This window comes from Bos indicus, chromosome 9 (assembly GCF_029378745.1).
Source record: "Bos indicus isolate NIAB-ARS_2022 breed Sahiwal x Tharparkar chromosome 9, NIAB-ARS_B.indTharparkar_mat_pri_1.0, whole genome shotgun sequence".
In the NCBI taxonomy this organism is placed as follows: Eukaryota; Metazoa; Chordata; class Mammalia; order Artiodactyla; family Bovidae; genus Bos; species Bos indicus.
This window is the reverse complement of record NC_091768.1, coordinates 76521709-76536586: the sequence shown is the minus strand read 5'-3', so window position 1 is coordinate 76536586 and position 14878 is coordinate 76521709. Positions and strand designations below refer to the sequence as shown.

Below are 14878 nucleotides of genomic sequence, written 5' to 3'. Positions count from 1 at the left end.
ATGCACTCCATGGCTTCCTTGCACCTGCTCACCGGCCCAAGGGAAAACTCATGAATAGCAACGTCTGATGAATTTCTGCCCTGATCTGGAGATTTCTCTGGCACTATGCTTCCTGGCCTGCTGTCCATCCATCCCCCATAGAGGAAAATTAGTTAAGAAGTTCAGTCCATTTCACTTTACTTTCAAATTGTTGGACTCTAGCCTGTATGTGTCAGAGATTCTGTGTCTGAACTGGATAGGAAGCTGCATTTTCTTTGAAACATAAAGTTACTGTAAAACCCTGACAGTTGGTTAGAGATCCTTTCTAAATTGTGTTCATATGGACTACATGTTAGCTTACATAAAATGTTAGAGGAAAATGCCTTTCATTTTTATTTCTCTGTAACAGAAGCTTGTTCCATTCGTTGTTCAGAATTCTAAAACAATTAAAAAATTAACAAGCATCTTTCTGAAGTTTGCTCCGCAAATAGAGTCTGTTTGCAGGTCATGGTTTACCCAGTGCCCACTCACGTCTGGTCTCATTTCATTGTTCTGATAGTCCTGTGAGATGGTAGGATGGGGACATCTCCCCCTGAAAGCTGTCCTGAGAGATTAAGGGGCTCGCCTGAAGCCTTACAGATAATAGTGGTATAGTTGGATTGAAATTCACTTCTCATGACTTAGTCCCTCCCTCTCTGCATGATTCCGTGTAGTGTTTCTACTCAACCCTCAGAGGACATTTGAAGCTTGTTTTGATGCCTTGGTGTCAGTGTCATTGACCCTTTAAGAATCTGGTGTCACCCTGGTGGTTATTGAGGTTTGCAGGGATCCTTGCTTGGGCTTAAGGTGGGTCTCCGGTCTGCCGCTTTCTTGTTCCACTTTTGCTGTAAAGCTGTGAGCTTTCCTTTCCACTCTTGTAGTCTTGCTTGCCTCTTGTACCCACCAGTCTCTGCTATGGGGTTTCTAATATGTTATCTTCTGTGGAAGGTCTGGGCAATCTAGCTTATTACAGCAGTAGTGACTGAAGGATTATAAGATCCTAAGCCATGATCCTGTGAGTATTAGTGACTGAAGAATTATAATAAGATCCTAAACCACGATCCTGTGAGTATTGCTGTCTGGTCAGAGACTATCTTGACTTCTTGGGTCTCGACCACATTTTGAATGGTTGAGTTTTTCAGAAAAATGGTCTCTTGATAAGTGGAATGTTCTGTAATATGTAAATATGTTTTTCCCACATTTATCTTTTTCTGTTGGCTTTTCTTTTTACTACAGTTAAATAAAGCACATGTTTGTGTCAATGTTATGGAATTGTGACTATATTTGGGCATCTCAGTTCTTATTGTAAATGTTAAATTTTAAACACATCTATAAAATCACTCTGAGTTTCCAAGTAGGATTACTGTATTGTTTCACTTAAAACAAGCAACATCACTTTTAAGCTTTGGTTTCATCTTTAACCACTTTCTCTAATTACATATTGAGCTCTCACTTGCCACACTTTTCTCCGACTAATAGTTGGACACCAAATACGTGTGTGTGTGTGTGTGTGTGTATTGTTTTTCATGTGGTTGGAATGACCTCTCCATATCTTTAGTTTCGTATTTTTCTTCACATCATCTGCTTATAAAAAAGTTAAAAGATGGTGATGATAAGACATATTTTTATTATCTGAAGTTGGTTCTACTCTACTAAACCTTTTTGGCCGCTTAAAATGATGTTTGATCCTCCTGAACACAAATGAGAATTATATCAAGTGTGACTGAAAAAGCTGATTTGTCTCTGCCTTTTCTATGACTTTCTTAATAAACCACTAACCTCCCAGTCCTTGGAACTAATATGACCTTTTAATAGTCTGTGTTGGATAATCTTCATTTTGCATCCTAGGCTTACAGTAGTTGTTCAGTGAATGTTTTGATTTATACCTAGGAGAGTTGCAAAGATGTTTGGGTGCAGTTTGAAAAATTGAAAATAGAGATGTAGAAGAAAACTTTTTTTCTGTGACTCAAGAAATGAGGCCTACAGAAAAGTAGCAGTTTCAGTAGGGATTGCTATCCTCTCTTTCTCCAAATATAAGAGAATTGATGAAAGATGCTCACTTGTGATATCAAAAGCTTTTGATATCCAGCATAGTTACTTTGTTTTGTGTTTGTAAAGTCTCAGAGATGACAATTGTAAAGATGTCTTTCATTTTTGATGAAGTGAAATTTCAAAGAATTCTTACTGTTGTGGTTATACCTAGAGAAAGCAGCTTTAGCAACTCTTTGAGAGAGAGCTTACTGAAGGAATGACCGACCACGAGTTTTTTCTCAGTGCCATTTGAGCGCATTTTAGTAAATATTTGAATATAGTTCCTAAATTGGAGTTGTGAAGAGATCTAAGAGTTACCTTAAAAAAACAAAGGTAATTTGTTAGGGCTGGAAGGAATCTCCAGGATAACCTGGTGTGACGGACGAGAAGCAGGGATCCAGGGAGGTGAGCTTGCTTGCTTTAAGACCTCACAGCCCAGTTAGGTTGTGCCCTTGTGTTATTTTCTCCTCTTTTAAATACTATCGCAACTGTGTTCCTTTCTATTCGTTTCTTTAATTTTGGCATTCCTGACTTACCTGTGATGGTCTAGTGACAGATTCCTTTGCTGACCTTAGAGAGCAGATTTTGGAAGTCTTTCGCCCACTCTGTGTCACAATGGAAGTTTTCTAAATAGATGTGTCGAAGACAAGCAGCTTACTGATGATGGCAAAGGCAAAAGAGGAACAGCATTCACCCTGGAAACAGGCTCTTCTGGGTCACTTTGCTTCTGCTTACAAAGGCAAATTCATTCATGTTTCAAGGAATTGAAGGAAAAGAAACAAACAACCCCTTCCTGCAAACAAACCGAAGACCCCAAGGGTCCCAGGCTGCAGCCTTTCCTTGGTATGAGCTGAAGGCCCTAGAGATAGTTGAATAACTTACAGCATCAGAAACCCACCTGCCTCAAGAGAAATAAGTGTATTTTAAAACTGTGAACCTTGTATTATGGTTTTGACACAGACGTTTTTCCTCTTGAGGGACTGTAGACTTTCATTATCCTTAACAGCTGAATCTGCTGAGATGTGTTAAATAAAAATAAAGCATGAAGTAAATGCCAGCTATTTCCATCAAGAGAATTGTAGGTGACTTCTATTAGATGTTAAGTGAAGAAGAGGGGAAAAAGAGAAAAGGAGAGAGGAGAGAGGAAGAGAGAAAGAATATGGGCGGGAAGGGAGAGAGGAAGAGGTAAAACAAAAATAAAAATGGAAAAGGCTCAAATCTGTTTGATCAAAGAGGAGAATCAGAAAAGAGCTGCTTCTGTGGGATGTTCTACCCACTGTGGATCGTGTAACTCTGTGATTATCCTGCACTGTGGCAAGAAGCCACCCTGAAACTGGTCTGCCAATTTGAAGAACCATTTTCCTGCTTATTTTTAAACTCCTAAGGACAGAGAAAAAGACTGAAGGAGCCTAAATGCTGCGGTTTCCTCAAACCATTAGTGTTGTAAATCCTATGGGTCCTGAAATAACTTGCTATTCCTGAATTTTCCAACTGCCTGGCTACTCAGAAGACTCGACAGTTGAAAGGGAAATGGTTAGCTCTTTCCTTCAAGTGTCGTCTGCAAGGTCTAAGTGGGTCAGAAGTTGCAGAATGTGGTGACGTCAGAGATAAACTACTCTTGTTAAATGGAGATTCTCTAGCTCTTTATACAGAGCTTTCAGTTTTTTAAATATTTTATAAATCAAAATATTTTAAATTTATAAATCTTAAGTAACTTAAATGTTAGACTATTTAATTATCTATGCAGAAATTTTCAGGAGCCTGAGCATTTTAACTTGGTATCTACCTTTTAATGTTTATGATATTGCTTGATGATTAAAAGTAATTAAGTAATTATAGTCCAGTGACTGTCTCTGGTTTCGGGCTTATGTTTTATTAATAAGTAAATTGTGGCTGAACTTGTGTTCCTCCTGATTGGCTGGTACGTGATCTTGAACTCTGTTGATTTGTAGTCTGACTTCTCTTTAGAATGATTTAGGACCGTGATTTTGTGGATAGAAGATCTTGTGTTGCACCTGTTTCTATAGTTGAAGGTTGACTAATGTTTTAACTTCCTCACATTACTCAGATGCTTAGAAGAAAATGATACAAATGACCTCTTTATTTTAGGTTAGTTGGATTTTTGTGGGAAGGGTTGCCATTGAAATGTGTGTGTTTGGAGTCAGTCCCTTCACAAGCACATTGATGAAATGCACAGCATGAAAGGATGTGAGGTTATTTTGATGCTCCAAAATATACACATATTTGGTGCCCTGACAATGGTAAATCTTGAAGAGAATAAAATTTCACATTCTAGTGGTTTTATTTTGCTTCTATACTACATCCATTGTAAATGCACCAAGAAGGGGGATCTGGGGTCATTATTATGACATCTTTTGGCGTACTCCCTCCAGCTGGACACACTGACTTCAGCATTCTTGTATGGATACTTCCAGAAAAAATTTTTTTTTCCTTTTCTACTTCCATCATCCTTCAAATATTTAATTTAGGCTGAATGAGAGAAGGAAAAACTGCCTTCTGAATTTGTTCTGACGAACTTGCCTTGAAAGAGAATAGCATCTATGTTTGAAAATGAAGCCTCTTTGGACTAGTAGTCTTTAAAGAAATGATTTATAAAAATTCTACCGTATGTTCAACTATTTAATAACTGTTATTTAAAGATGAGTTTTAGTACAATTGTGTGGGGGGCAGTAGGATCTAATTCTAAGGAATATGTTAAATATTTTTATGGCTTTTCATAGGAATCATTGTGCTGTTGGATAGATAGCTCATGCAGATTTTACACACTTTCCTCTGTTTGCTTTTGAATGAAATAGTAGAGTGATGGTAATTCTGGTTTAGGGTATAAGCACTCATCATCTGTTGTGTTTCAGGTACTTCTCAAGGGTTGGAAGTAGGTGTGCATGAGCAAGTCCTTATTTTAACAAGTAACTCATTTGAGATGGGCAGACAGAATTGTGACCCTATCATAGCTACCTAAGTAAAGCTGGGGAGAGAAGAGTGGTCAAGGGTGACTTCGGAGAAGTAAAAAAACAAGCTGTGAAGGTAGGGCTGTATTCCAGACAGTGACAGTCTGATCTAGGACGGTGCAGCTAGGAGACCATATGGATTATGGAACAAAGCCTACTGATAGGGTGGCTTAAAGGGAAATGGCCAGAAAATTTGCAGAAGAGAATTGAGTTCAAATCCAAATTTATTGCTGGATGAGGAATTTGGGGTTTATTCTTATCTTGAGTTTCTTACATAAGTAGAAACATGTGTTTTGTTTTGTTTTCCTCTCCCCTCAGGGAGAGAATGGAGCAGTTGGGGCTCTTTTGGAAAGATGTTGTAGGTATGACAGTGGTTTAGGAAGTCTGACTTAGAAAAAAACAAACTACTATAAAGTTATAAAGGAATATTGTCACTTGAAGAAATATCTTAGCCATTGGCACAACCTTTTGAAGCTTCTTCTGGCTGGATTGAATGGAGTGAGGTTTCACATTAAAGGCTCCTTCCTCCTGTCATTGCCTAGGAAGTATCCTGTGCGCCTGTGTGGGGTGGACTGAAGCCCAGTGGACAGCAATGGAGTCAAGGAATCTCTGCACATCTAAGAGGAACAGGAGAGGCTGTAGGATGATGTAAGAGCTCAGGTCAACGTGGACACTTATCCTACATTCCCTAGGGACATAGAACCGCAGGGGCCCAAGGGTTCTTAAAAAAAGAAGAAAAAAAGAAAGAAATCATTGAGTGTTAGAAGAGCTAGGGTTTCATGAATGAGACAAATTTCATGATAAAGAGACAAATGAGGGCTTCCTTCTTGGTGTGATGTCAAGAAGTCTAGATTTGGCTCTGAAGGAAAAAAAAAAAAATGAAATAACTCTAAAAACTGCTTTTAAACTGGCCAATTAAAGCAGACTTTCCATGATTCCAGGAGGAAATACAGTGACTTAAAGAGGCTACCTACAGCCAGAAACCATTCAAGAGCCCCCAGTGCAGTATTTGCAGGACACCCTGGAGCTTCATGGTTGGTTTGTGTTCAGCACAAAGTTAGCTGTCTTTAATGAGCCAGGATTCAAAGGTCTCCTGAAAGAAAAGTGACTGCAGGAAAGGATAAAGGTTGTCCTTAGGATCAGGTTGGTCAGCCCTGGCTGCAGAGTGCACAAAAATCAAACAGGATACCAGGTTAGATGAGGTTAGGAGGAGGAAGTGTCCATAACAAAGTCCTGTGTGCCAACTTTCCTAATGATGAGCAAGCTGCTTACAGAGGTGGCCAGACTGGGGCACTGTGACCAGTGCATGCTGAGTCACTTCAGTTGTGTGCAACTCTATACGACCCTCTGGACTGTAGCCTGCCAGGCTTCTCTGTCCATGGGATCCTCCAGGCAAGAATACTGGAGTGGGTTGCCATGCCCTCCTCCAGGGGATCTTCCTGACCCAAGGGTTGAACTCGCATCTCTTACATCGCCTGCATTGGCAGGCAAGTTCTTCACCATAAGGGCCACCAATAGTAGCTTTAAACTAACCAGTTTAAAGGTACTATGTTATCTTTTTTTTTTTTCCTTCTTTCTTTGGGTCTGTGGGAGTGATAAATATGCAGAAAAACCCAGACTGAATCTCTTTCTTCTGAGAAATTCTGAATATTGGTAAGAACCGAAGTATCCTAGCACAGTGGGTGAGATGAGAATGACTAATACTTTGGTAAGATGTTCAGATGGTGTCAGTCAGCTTTGGCCACCAGCATGGCTTCTTCTGTGGACATTCTCACACAAACAGTCTCACAAGGTTTCAACATCTTCAGTCTCTGGCAGTGTAGTGGAAATAGGAGCACCTGTGATGGGGAATATGTGTTCGGTCTCCTCTGACTTTTATAAAATATATTATAATTAATTTATTTTTAACTGGAGGATAATTGCTTTATAATATTGTGTTGGTCTCTGCCATACATCAGCATGAATCAGCCACAGGTATACATATGTCCCCTCCTTCTTCAACCTCCCTCCCACCTCCCACCCCATCCCATCCTCTAGGTTGCCACAAGGCATCTGATTTGAGCTCCCTGTACCTCGCAGTGAATCTCCACTGGCCATCCATTCTGCATTTGGTAATATACGTGTTTCCATGCTGGTTTTCCCACCCTCTCCTACCCCCACAATGTCCACAAGTCTGTTCTGTATGTCTGCGTCTCCATTGCTGCCAAAGATACAGGTCTGAAAACAGACCTTGCCTGATTGAGTACCTTTTTAGTTGATGTGAAACAAATCCTCAAATGGGTATGCAAAATGGTTTTTCCATCTTTGGCTTTTTGAGTAAAAGTCAAAATCAGGATGCATTAAAAAAAAACCAACAACAACTAAACTATGGTTTGCCTGTTTTTCCTGTATAATTTTGTTTTCCATTTTGCCAGGAACAAAGTAGAATTTTGACCCCATCTAGACTCACTCGTTATATGTATTATGCAAATTAATTCCTAATTTACCCACATCCTTACTATTTTATTGAAACCAAACAGATTTTTTTAGCAGGCAAATGAAATAGCACTGGAGTGGTTTGGAAGACATGAGTATCTAAACATTTTTGGCTGTACTTGTGGCTACCACTCCCTCTGTCTGAGACAATAATATTAAACTTTAACATGATGCAGAATGTTGTAATCCTACGAGGGAGTGAAGAAGTTGGGTCTCTAAAGTCATGGTTGGCAAAGGCAGGACATTTGTTCTGTCCAGAGGACTGTAAATTCTTCAAACAAGCATCATCCCTGGCCCGCTTCATTCACTTAGTCTTCCTAGGGATTAAGTTTTGAATTTCACTAGCACAGAGTCGGACACGACTGAAGCGACTTAGCAGCAGCAGCAATGATTAGTTGCTGTTCAGTTGCTAAATCATGTCTGACTCTCCGAGAATCTATGGACTGCAGCACGCCAGGCTTCCCTGTCCTTCTCCATTTCCCAGAGTTTGTTCAAATTTATCTCCATTGACTTGGTAATGCCATCCAACCATCTTATCCTCTGTCATCCCCCTCTCCTCCTGCCCTCAATCTTTCCCAGCATCAGGGGCTTTTCCAACGAGTCAGCTCATTGCATCAGGTGGCCAGAGTGTTGGAGCTTCAGCTGTAGCATCAGTGCCTCCAATGAGTATTCAGGGTTGATTTCCTTTAGGATTGAATGGTTTGGTCTCCTTGCAGTCCAAGGGACTCTCAAGACTCTTCTCCAGCACTCATGATCAGTGGTAGTAGATAATAATTTTTTTCTTCTAATTTTATTGATATATAACTGACATATAGCACTGGTGTACAGCATCATGGTTTGCCTTACATACATTGTGAAATGATTAGCACAATAAGCTTCAGTTCAGTTCAGTTCAGTTGCTCAGTCATGTCCGACTCTTTGTGACCCCATGAATCATAGCACACCAGGCCTCCCTGTCCATCACCAACTCCCGGAGTTCACCCAGACTCACGTCCATCGAGTCAGTGATGCCATCCAGCCATCTCATCCTCAGTCATCCCCTTCTCCTCCTGCCCCCAATCCCTCCCAGCATCGGACTCTTTTCCAATGAGTCAACTCTTCGCATGAGGTGGCCAAAGTACTGGAGTACAATGAACATTTATTGTTCAGTTGCTCAGTCATGTCCAACTCTTCACAACCCCATGGACTGCAGCATGCCAGGCTTCCCTGTCGTTCACCATCTTCCTGGAGCTTGCTCGAACTCATGTCCATTGAGTTGGTGATGCCATCCAACCATCTTATCCTCTGTTTTCCCCTTCTCCTGCCCTCAGCCTTTCCCAGCATCAGGGTCGTTTCCAATGAGTCAGCTCTTCGCATCAGGTGGACAAAGTATTGGAGCTTCAGCGTCAGTCCTTTCAATGAATATTCAGGACTGATTTCCTTTAGGATTGACTGGTTTGATCTCCTTGCAGTCCAAGGGACTCTCAAGAGTCTTCTGCCACACCACAATTCAAAAGCATCAATTCTTCGGCACTTAGCCTTCTTTATGGCCCAACTCTCACATGACTCAGAGAAGGCAATGGCACCCCACTCCAGTACTCTTGCCTGGAAAATCCCATGGACGGAGGAGCCTGGTAGGCTGCAGTCCATGGGGTCGCTAAGAGTCAGACATGACTGAGCGACTTCACTTTCACTTTTCATTTTCATGCACTGGAGAAGGAAATGGCAACCCACTCCAGTGTTCTTGCCTGGAGAATCCCAGGGATGGGGGAGCCTGGTGGGCTGCCGTCTATGGGGGTCGCACAGAGTCGGACACGACTGAAGCGACTTAGCAGCAGCAGCAGCTCACATGACTACTGGAAAAACCATAACTTTGACTACACGGAACTTTGTCGGTAAAGCAATGTTGCTGCTTTTTGATATGCTGTCTAGGTTGGTCATAGCTTTTCTTCCAAGGACCAAGCATCTTTTAATTTCATGGCTGCAGTCACCGTCTGCAGTGATTTGGGAGCCCAAGAAAATAAAGTCTGTCACTGTTTCAATTGTTTCCCCATCTGTTTGCCATGAAGTGATGGGACCGGAGGCCATGATCTTCGTTTTTTCAATGTTGAGTTTTAGCTAGCTTTTTTACTCACCTCTTTCATACTCATCAAGAGGCTTTTTAGTTCCTCTTTGCTTTCTGCCATAAGGGTGGTGTTGTCTGCATATCTGATGTTATTGATGTTTCACCTGGCAACTTTGGTTCCAGCTTGTGCTTCATCCAGTCCAGCATTTCGCATAATGTAGTCTGCATATAAGTTAAATAAGCAGGGTCACAATATACAGCCTTGACATACTCCTTTCCCATTTTGGAACTAGTCTGTTGTTCCATGTCTGGTTCTAACTTGATACTGTTAGATCTGTTGCTTCTTGACCCGCATACAGATTTCTTGAGAGGCAGGTAAGTTGGTCCGGTATTCCCATCTCTTGAAGAATTTTCCACAGTTTGTTATGATCTACACAGCCAAAGACTTTAATGTACTCAATGAAGCAAAAGTAGATGTTTTTCTGGAATTCTCTTGCTTTTTCTATGATCCAGTGGATGTTGGCAATTTGATCTCTGGTTCCTCTACCTTTTCCAAATATAGCTTGAACATCTGAAAGTTCTTGGTTCATGTGCTGTTGAAGCCCAGCTTGGAGAATTTTGAGCATTACTTTGTTAGTGTGTGAAATGAGTGCAATTCTGCGGTAGTGTGAGCATTCTTTGGCATTGCCTTTCTTTGGGATTGGAATGAAAATCATCTCACATAGATAGAATATTAAGGAAATAGAAAAAAAAATATGTTTTTTTTCTTGTGATGAGAACTCTTAGGATTTACTCTCAATAACTTTCATATTCAAATACAGCAGTTTTTTAAAATTTGTTTTTTATTGAAATATAGTGACTCAGCAGGTAACGAATCCACTTGCAGTGCAGGAGACACAGGAGATGCGGATTCGATCCCTGGGTTGGGAAGATCCCCTGGAGGAGACAATGGCAACCCACTCCAGCATTCTTGCTTGGAAAATCCCATGGACAAAGGAGTCTGGCAGGTTACAGTTCAAAGAGTCACAAAGGGTCAGACACAACTGAGCGACTAAGCACAGCACATATTTGAATTACACTATTGTGTTAATTACTGCTGTACAGCAAAATGACTCAGTACATATATATACATTCTTTTTCAAGTTCTTTCCAATTACAGTTTATCATAGGATTTGAATACAGTTCTCTGTGCTATGTAGTAGGACCTTGTTGTTTATCCTTTCTTTATACACCAGTTTGCATCTCATACTGCAGTGTTAACTATATCTCTCAATTTGTACATTACATCCCTAGTGCTTATTTATCTTATAACTGGAAGTGCGTACCTTTCGACCACCTTCATCCAACTTTGCCTCCTTCTCACCCCAGGTAACTAGAAATCTGATCACTTTTTCTATGAGTTTGTTTGTTTTTGAAATATAATTGACCCAAAACACTGTTAGTTCCTGGTACACAGCAAGATGATTTGATATTTCTGTGCATTTCAAAATGATTGCCCTGGTAAGTCTAGTTATTATCTGTCACTGTACAGAGATATGGTATAATCGTTAGCTATATCCCCACACTGTATGTTTCATGCCTGTGACTCATTTCTTTTGTAAGCGAGAATTTGTACCTCAATCTCTCTCACCTTTTTCTCTCCTCCCTCCACTCCCACCCCCAGATAATAATTTTAATGAATAGTTCTTATTAATTTTTCCTAGTTGGAACAGCATGCCTTTTCATACTTTATTTCTCAAACATATTCACAATTGTTTGGTGAAAACAAGGGGTTTCGTTTTAAAAATGATAATCTTATTCAATTTTAATAAAGGCCTATTCTGTTTCCACTGCTTGTGTTTAATGCCGTGAGCTTTTCAGATAGTGATGTCTATCATTTCACCAATCTAAGGTGGTGTTTGTGCTCTTTAGAAGTGTTACATCATGGAAAGGTTTTCTTTTTGGTAGTATACTTTTGCAGTAATAATTTAGCCACAGTACATGCAGTGATTTGGGAAAAACAAGTTTTAAGCCCTTGTGATCATAAATTGAAGTCAGTTTAAAAAGAAAAAAAATTATACCCCTTCTCCCACAGTCACTACCTTGCTAAATGTAGTCATTTCCTTGAGCTCTTGTACGAAAGGGCCACAAATGGGGTAGCTTAACAGAAATTTATTCTGTCGTGGTTCAGGTGCCTATAGGGCCCACTCCAGTACTCTTGCCTGGTGGGCTACGGTCCAGGGGGTCACAAAGAGCCAGACACAACTGCGTGACTGAGCAGGCACACACGCAGGACCATGTTCCCTGCCAAGGTTCTGGGGGAGGATTCTTCCTTGCCTCTTCCAGCTTACGATGGCTCTAAGCATTCATTGCCTGGTGGCTTCATAACACTAATCCTTGCCTGTTTTCACATAGCCTTTTTTGTGTCTCTGTGTGTTCTTTTCTGTCTCTTATTATCCTTATTAATATTGTTGTTATTATACTTAATACCACCCTAATCCAGTGTCCTCTCATCTTGATCCTTATCTCAAGTATGTGTACAAAGACCCTATTTCCAAACAAGGTCACAACCTGAGGTTCTGATAGGTAGGAACTGGTGGGGAGAGGACACTGTTTAACCCATTAGATTACAGATGATTTAACCTGGATAGCAAGAGTAACTTGGTTAAATGGTAATAGGCAAGAAGCTATCATTGATCATTATTAATTTTGCATATTCGTCTATTATATAATTTATCCTATTGTATTATAGTTATTTGTTATATTTACTCACTTACCTCTTACATTAAATCATAAGAAAGCAAAGATTGTCTTTTTTCCTGACATAATGCACTTAACAAAATGCTCATTTATGTTAATATTAATATCCATTTCCGTATATGTCACAGCAAAAAATCAAGTAGGTTAGGATAGAACCTTAGAGTTAGTTCAGTCCCTACCATCAGTCTGCACCTTTGTGCTGCTGCTACTAAGTCACTTCAGTCGTGTCCGACTCTGTGCAACCCCCATAGACGGCAGCCCACCAGGCTCCCCCATCCCTGGGATTCTCCAGGCAAGAACACTGGAGTGGGTTGCCATTTCCTTCTCCAATGCATGAAGGTGAAAAGTGAAAGTGAAAGTGAAGTTGCTCAGTCGTGTCCGACTCTTAGCGACCCCATGGACTGCAGCCTATCAGGCTCCTCCATCCATGGGATTTTCCAGGCAAGAGTACTGGAGTGGGGTGCCATTGCCTTCTCCGACACCTCTATGGGTCATGAGCTAATATACAAACCAGCTAGATAAGGCTATAGACGTGGCTGCAGTCATGTTCTCTTTAGTTTCCAATTCATTGTTCTTTCTACATTGTCGGGTTGTCTCCGTATTAAAAGGTTTAAATGTGAGTATCCTTAGAATGCTGTTAAAAGCATGCAGTCATTCCAACCCTGGGTACTAACCTATGTTCAGAAGCCTTAACTCTTCAAGGTGTAGAGTTTCTCTCTGTGTATGCAATTTAAAAAGTTCAGTTTAACCCACAAGAATACTTTCAGGAATATCTTTGCAATTCATACATGGCATGAAAGACCACTCAAGATAGGAAAGGATAAAGGATGACTCCAACACTCTGGGGGGAGGGTCAGGTGGTTGAGATGGTCAAGGCTGAGTCAGGTGGTTTGACTTTGATCTTGAAGTGGCTGCTACTTAGTTGGACAAATCACCTTATCTCTGAACCGTTCTTCCCCATCAGATGAGCTACTAGGTTCCTTCTAGTTCTGTTCTAAGAGTGAGTATCACTGTTTATCATTCTGCATGCAGGCTTTTCATTCCTACTAGCTTCTGGCTAGGGACCACTTCTGTTTCTCAGTGGTCATAGCAACTAGTATTACTACAGTGACTTCCTTATGGTAGGGAGCTTGTTAACCAGGCCTTGCTAGTGATACTAGATGAGGAGCAAAACCCAACTAGGCTATGCTGAGCCCAGTGTTGAAAGCCAGAAGACTCAGAGCATCCACAGTCTGTAGCCACGGCTGCAGCAAGCACCCTAGGACACAGACAGATAGATAGATTGGTTCTGAGTCAGCTTCCTGTATCCTGTAGAGTCAAGAGGAAGACCTGCACACAGCAGCGGGCTTGTGAACAATGGTCACTTCCTGTGACCAGGAGACTGGAGAGAGTCTCTAAGGACTGGAGGACACTCCCTGTTCATCGGGCGCTTTCAGGCAGGAGTACTCCTGGGGCCTCTTCATATCTGTAATAAAACTTCAAAACAATCTGTCACTTTTTAAATCTGTGTTAAAGAGTGTACAGTAAAGTAAGCCTTGAACTTGCCAGAGTGAATTTTAGCTTTCTAGTGGAGGATGAGATACTTAGTGATATACTAATAACTGCAACAGAGTTAGAAGTTCACATACTTGTGAATGAATCTTGTGTGTGAGTCTTTATTTCCACATCTGAAAAATGGCAATGCCATAGAAGTGTAACACCCTTCACATTTTTTATCCTAACACAAAAGCATATTAATAGTGTGTGTGTGTGTTAGTCACTTCAGTCATGTCTGACTCTTTGCTACCCCAAGAGCTGTAGCCCCCCAGGCTCTTCTGCCCATGGGATTCCCCAGACAAGAATACTAGAGTGGGTTGCCATTTCATTCTTCAGGGGACCTTTCCAACCCAGGGATCGAACCCAGGTTGCCTGCATTGCAGGCAGATTCTTTACTGTCTGGGCCATCAGGGAAGCCCATGTTAATAGTAGTAGTAATAACAACAGTAGTCAGTGCTTCCATGGTACTTTACAATTTGTCTGGCTCTGTTTTGAGCCCATTTATGTAGACTCAGCTGTGTGTACAATTTCATATTGCAACGTTTAGTGCCAGATCTGTAGTAGTATATGAGTTGTTCCACATGAGAAAGAGTGTGACTAGCAAAAGAATAATGATGACAAAGCATAGTCGTGATAATTAATAGCAAACAGTGAAACCGAATCGAGGGATTTCTTTTTTGTGTTGTCGATCACGTGAGGTGCTCCATCTGCTTCAATGGAAAATGCTGAGAGATAAAGACAAACTAAACCCAGCCCTCGCGCTGCCCAGCACTGGACCACACGAACAGCCACTGCCCACCTCCCGGCTCCCCTCACTTTCCCAGATGATCCTGGCCGATTCCAGGGTGTGAAACTCCCCGTGAAAGATAGGGAGGTGTCAGCAGCTCAGCCCAGAAAGCCGGGGATTGGGCAGTGGCTTCCTGTAATCCCCGGTGCTGGCTGGCTGCCCCGTTCTTGGCAGTGAGGGCTGGGCGGTGGGCTGGAGACAGCTGTGTGAGCCCTGCTGCCTGCACGGCCCGGAGCACCGGCCCCTCATGGAACTGCCGCACCATGTTCTGCCTGAAAG

At 41.4% G+C, this 14878-nt stretch overlaps 1 protein-coding gene across 6 annotated transcripts in view; it reads left to right on the top strand.

Annotated features, from left to right (window-relative positions):
* Positions 1–14878, top strand: part of NHSL1 (NHS like 1) — a 415209-nt gene that overhangs the window by 284886 nt on the left and 115445 nt on the right. The window contains exon 1 of one of the 6 annotated variants that reach the window (XM_070795561.1): positions 1–14878. This exon is cut by the window's left edge and continues 13948 nt beyond it. The exons of the other annotated variants lie outside the window; for them this stretch is intronic. Within the exon in view, the coding sequence (XP_070651662.1) occupies positions 14863–14878 (16 nt within the window). The 5' untranslated portion in view covers positions 1–14862. 6 annotated transcript variants of the gene reach the window in all.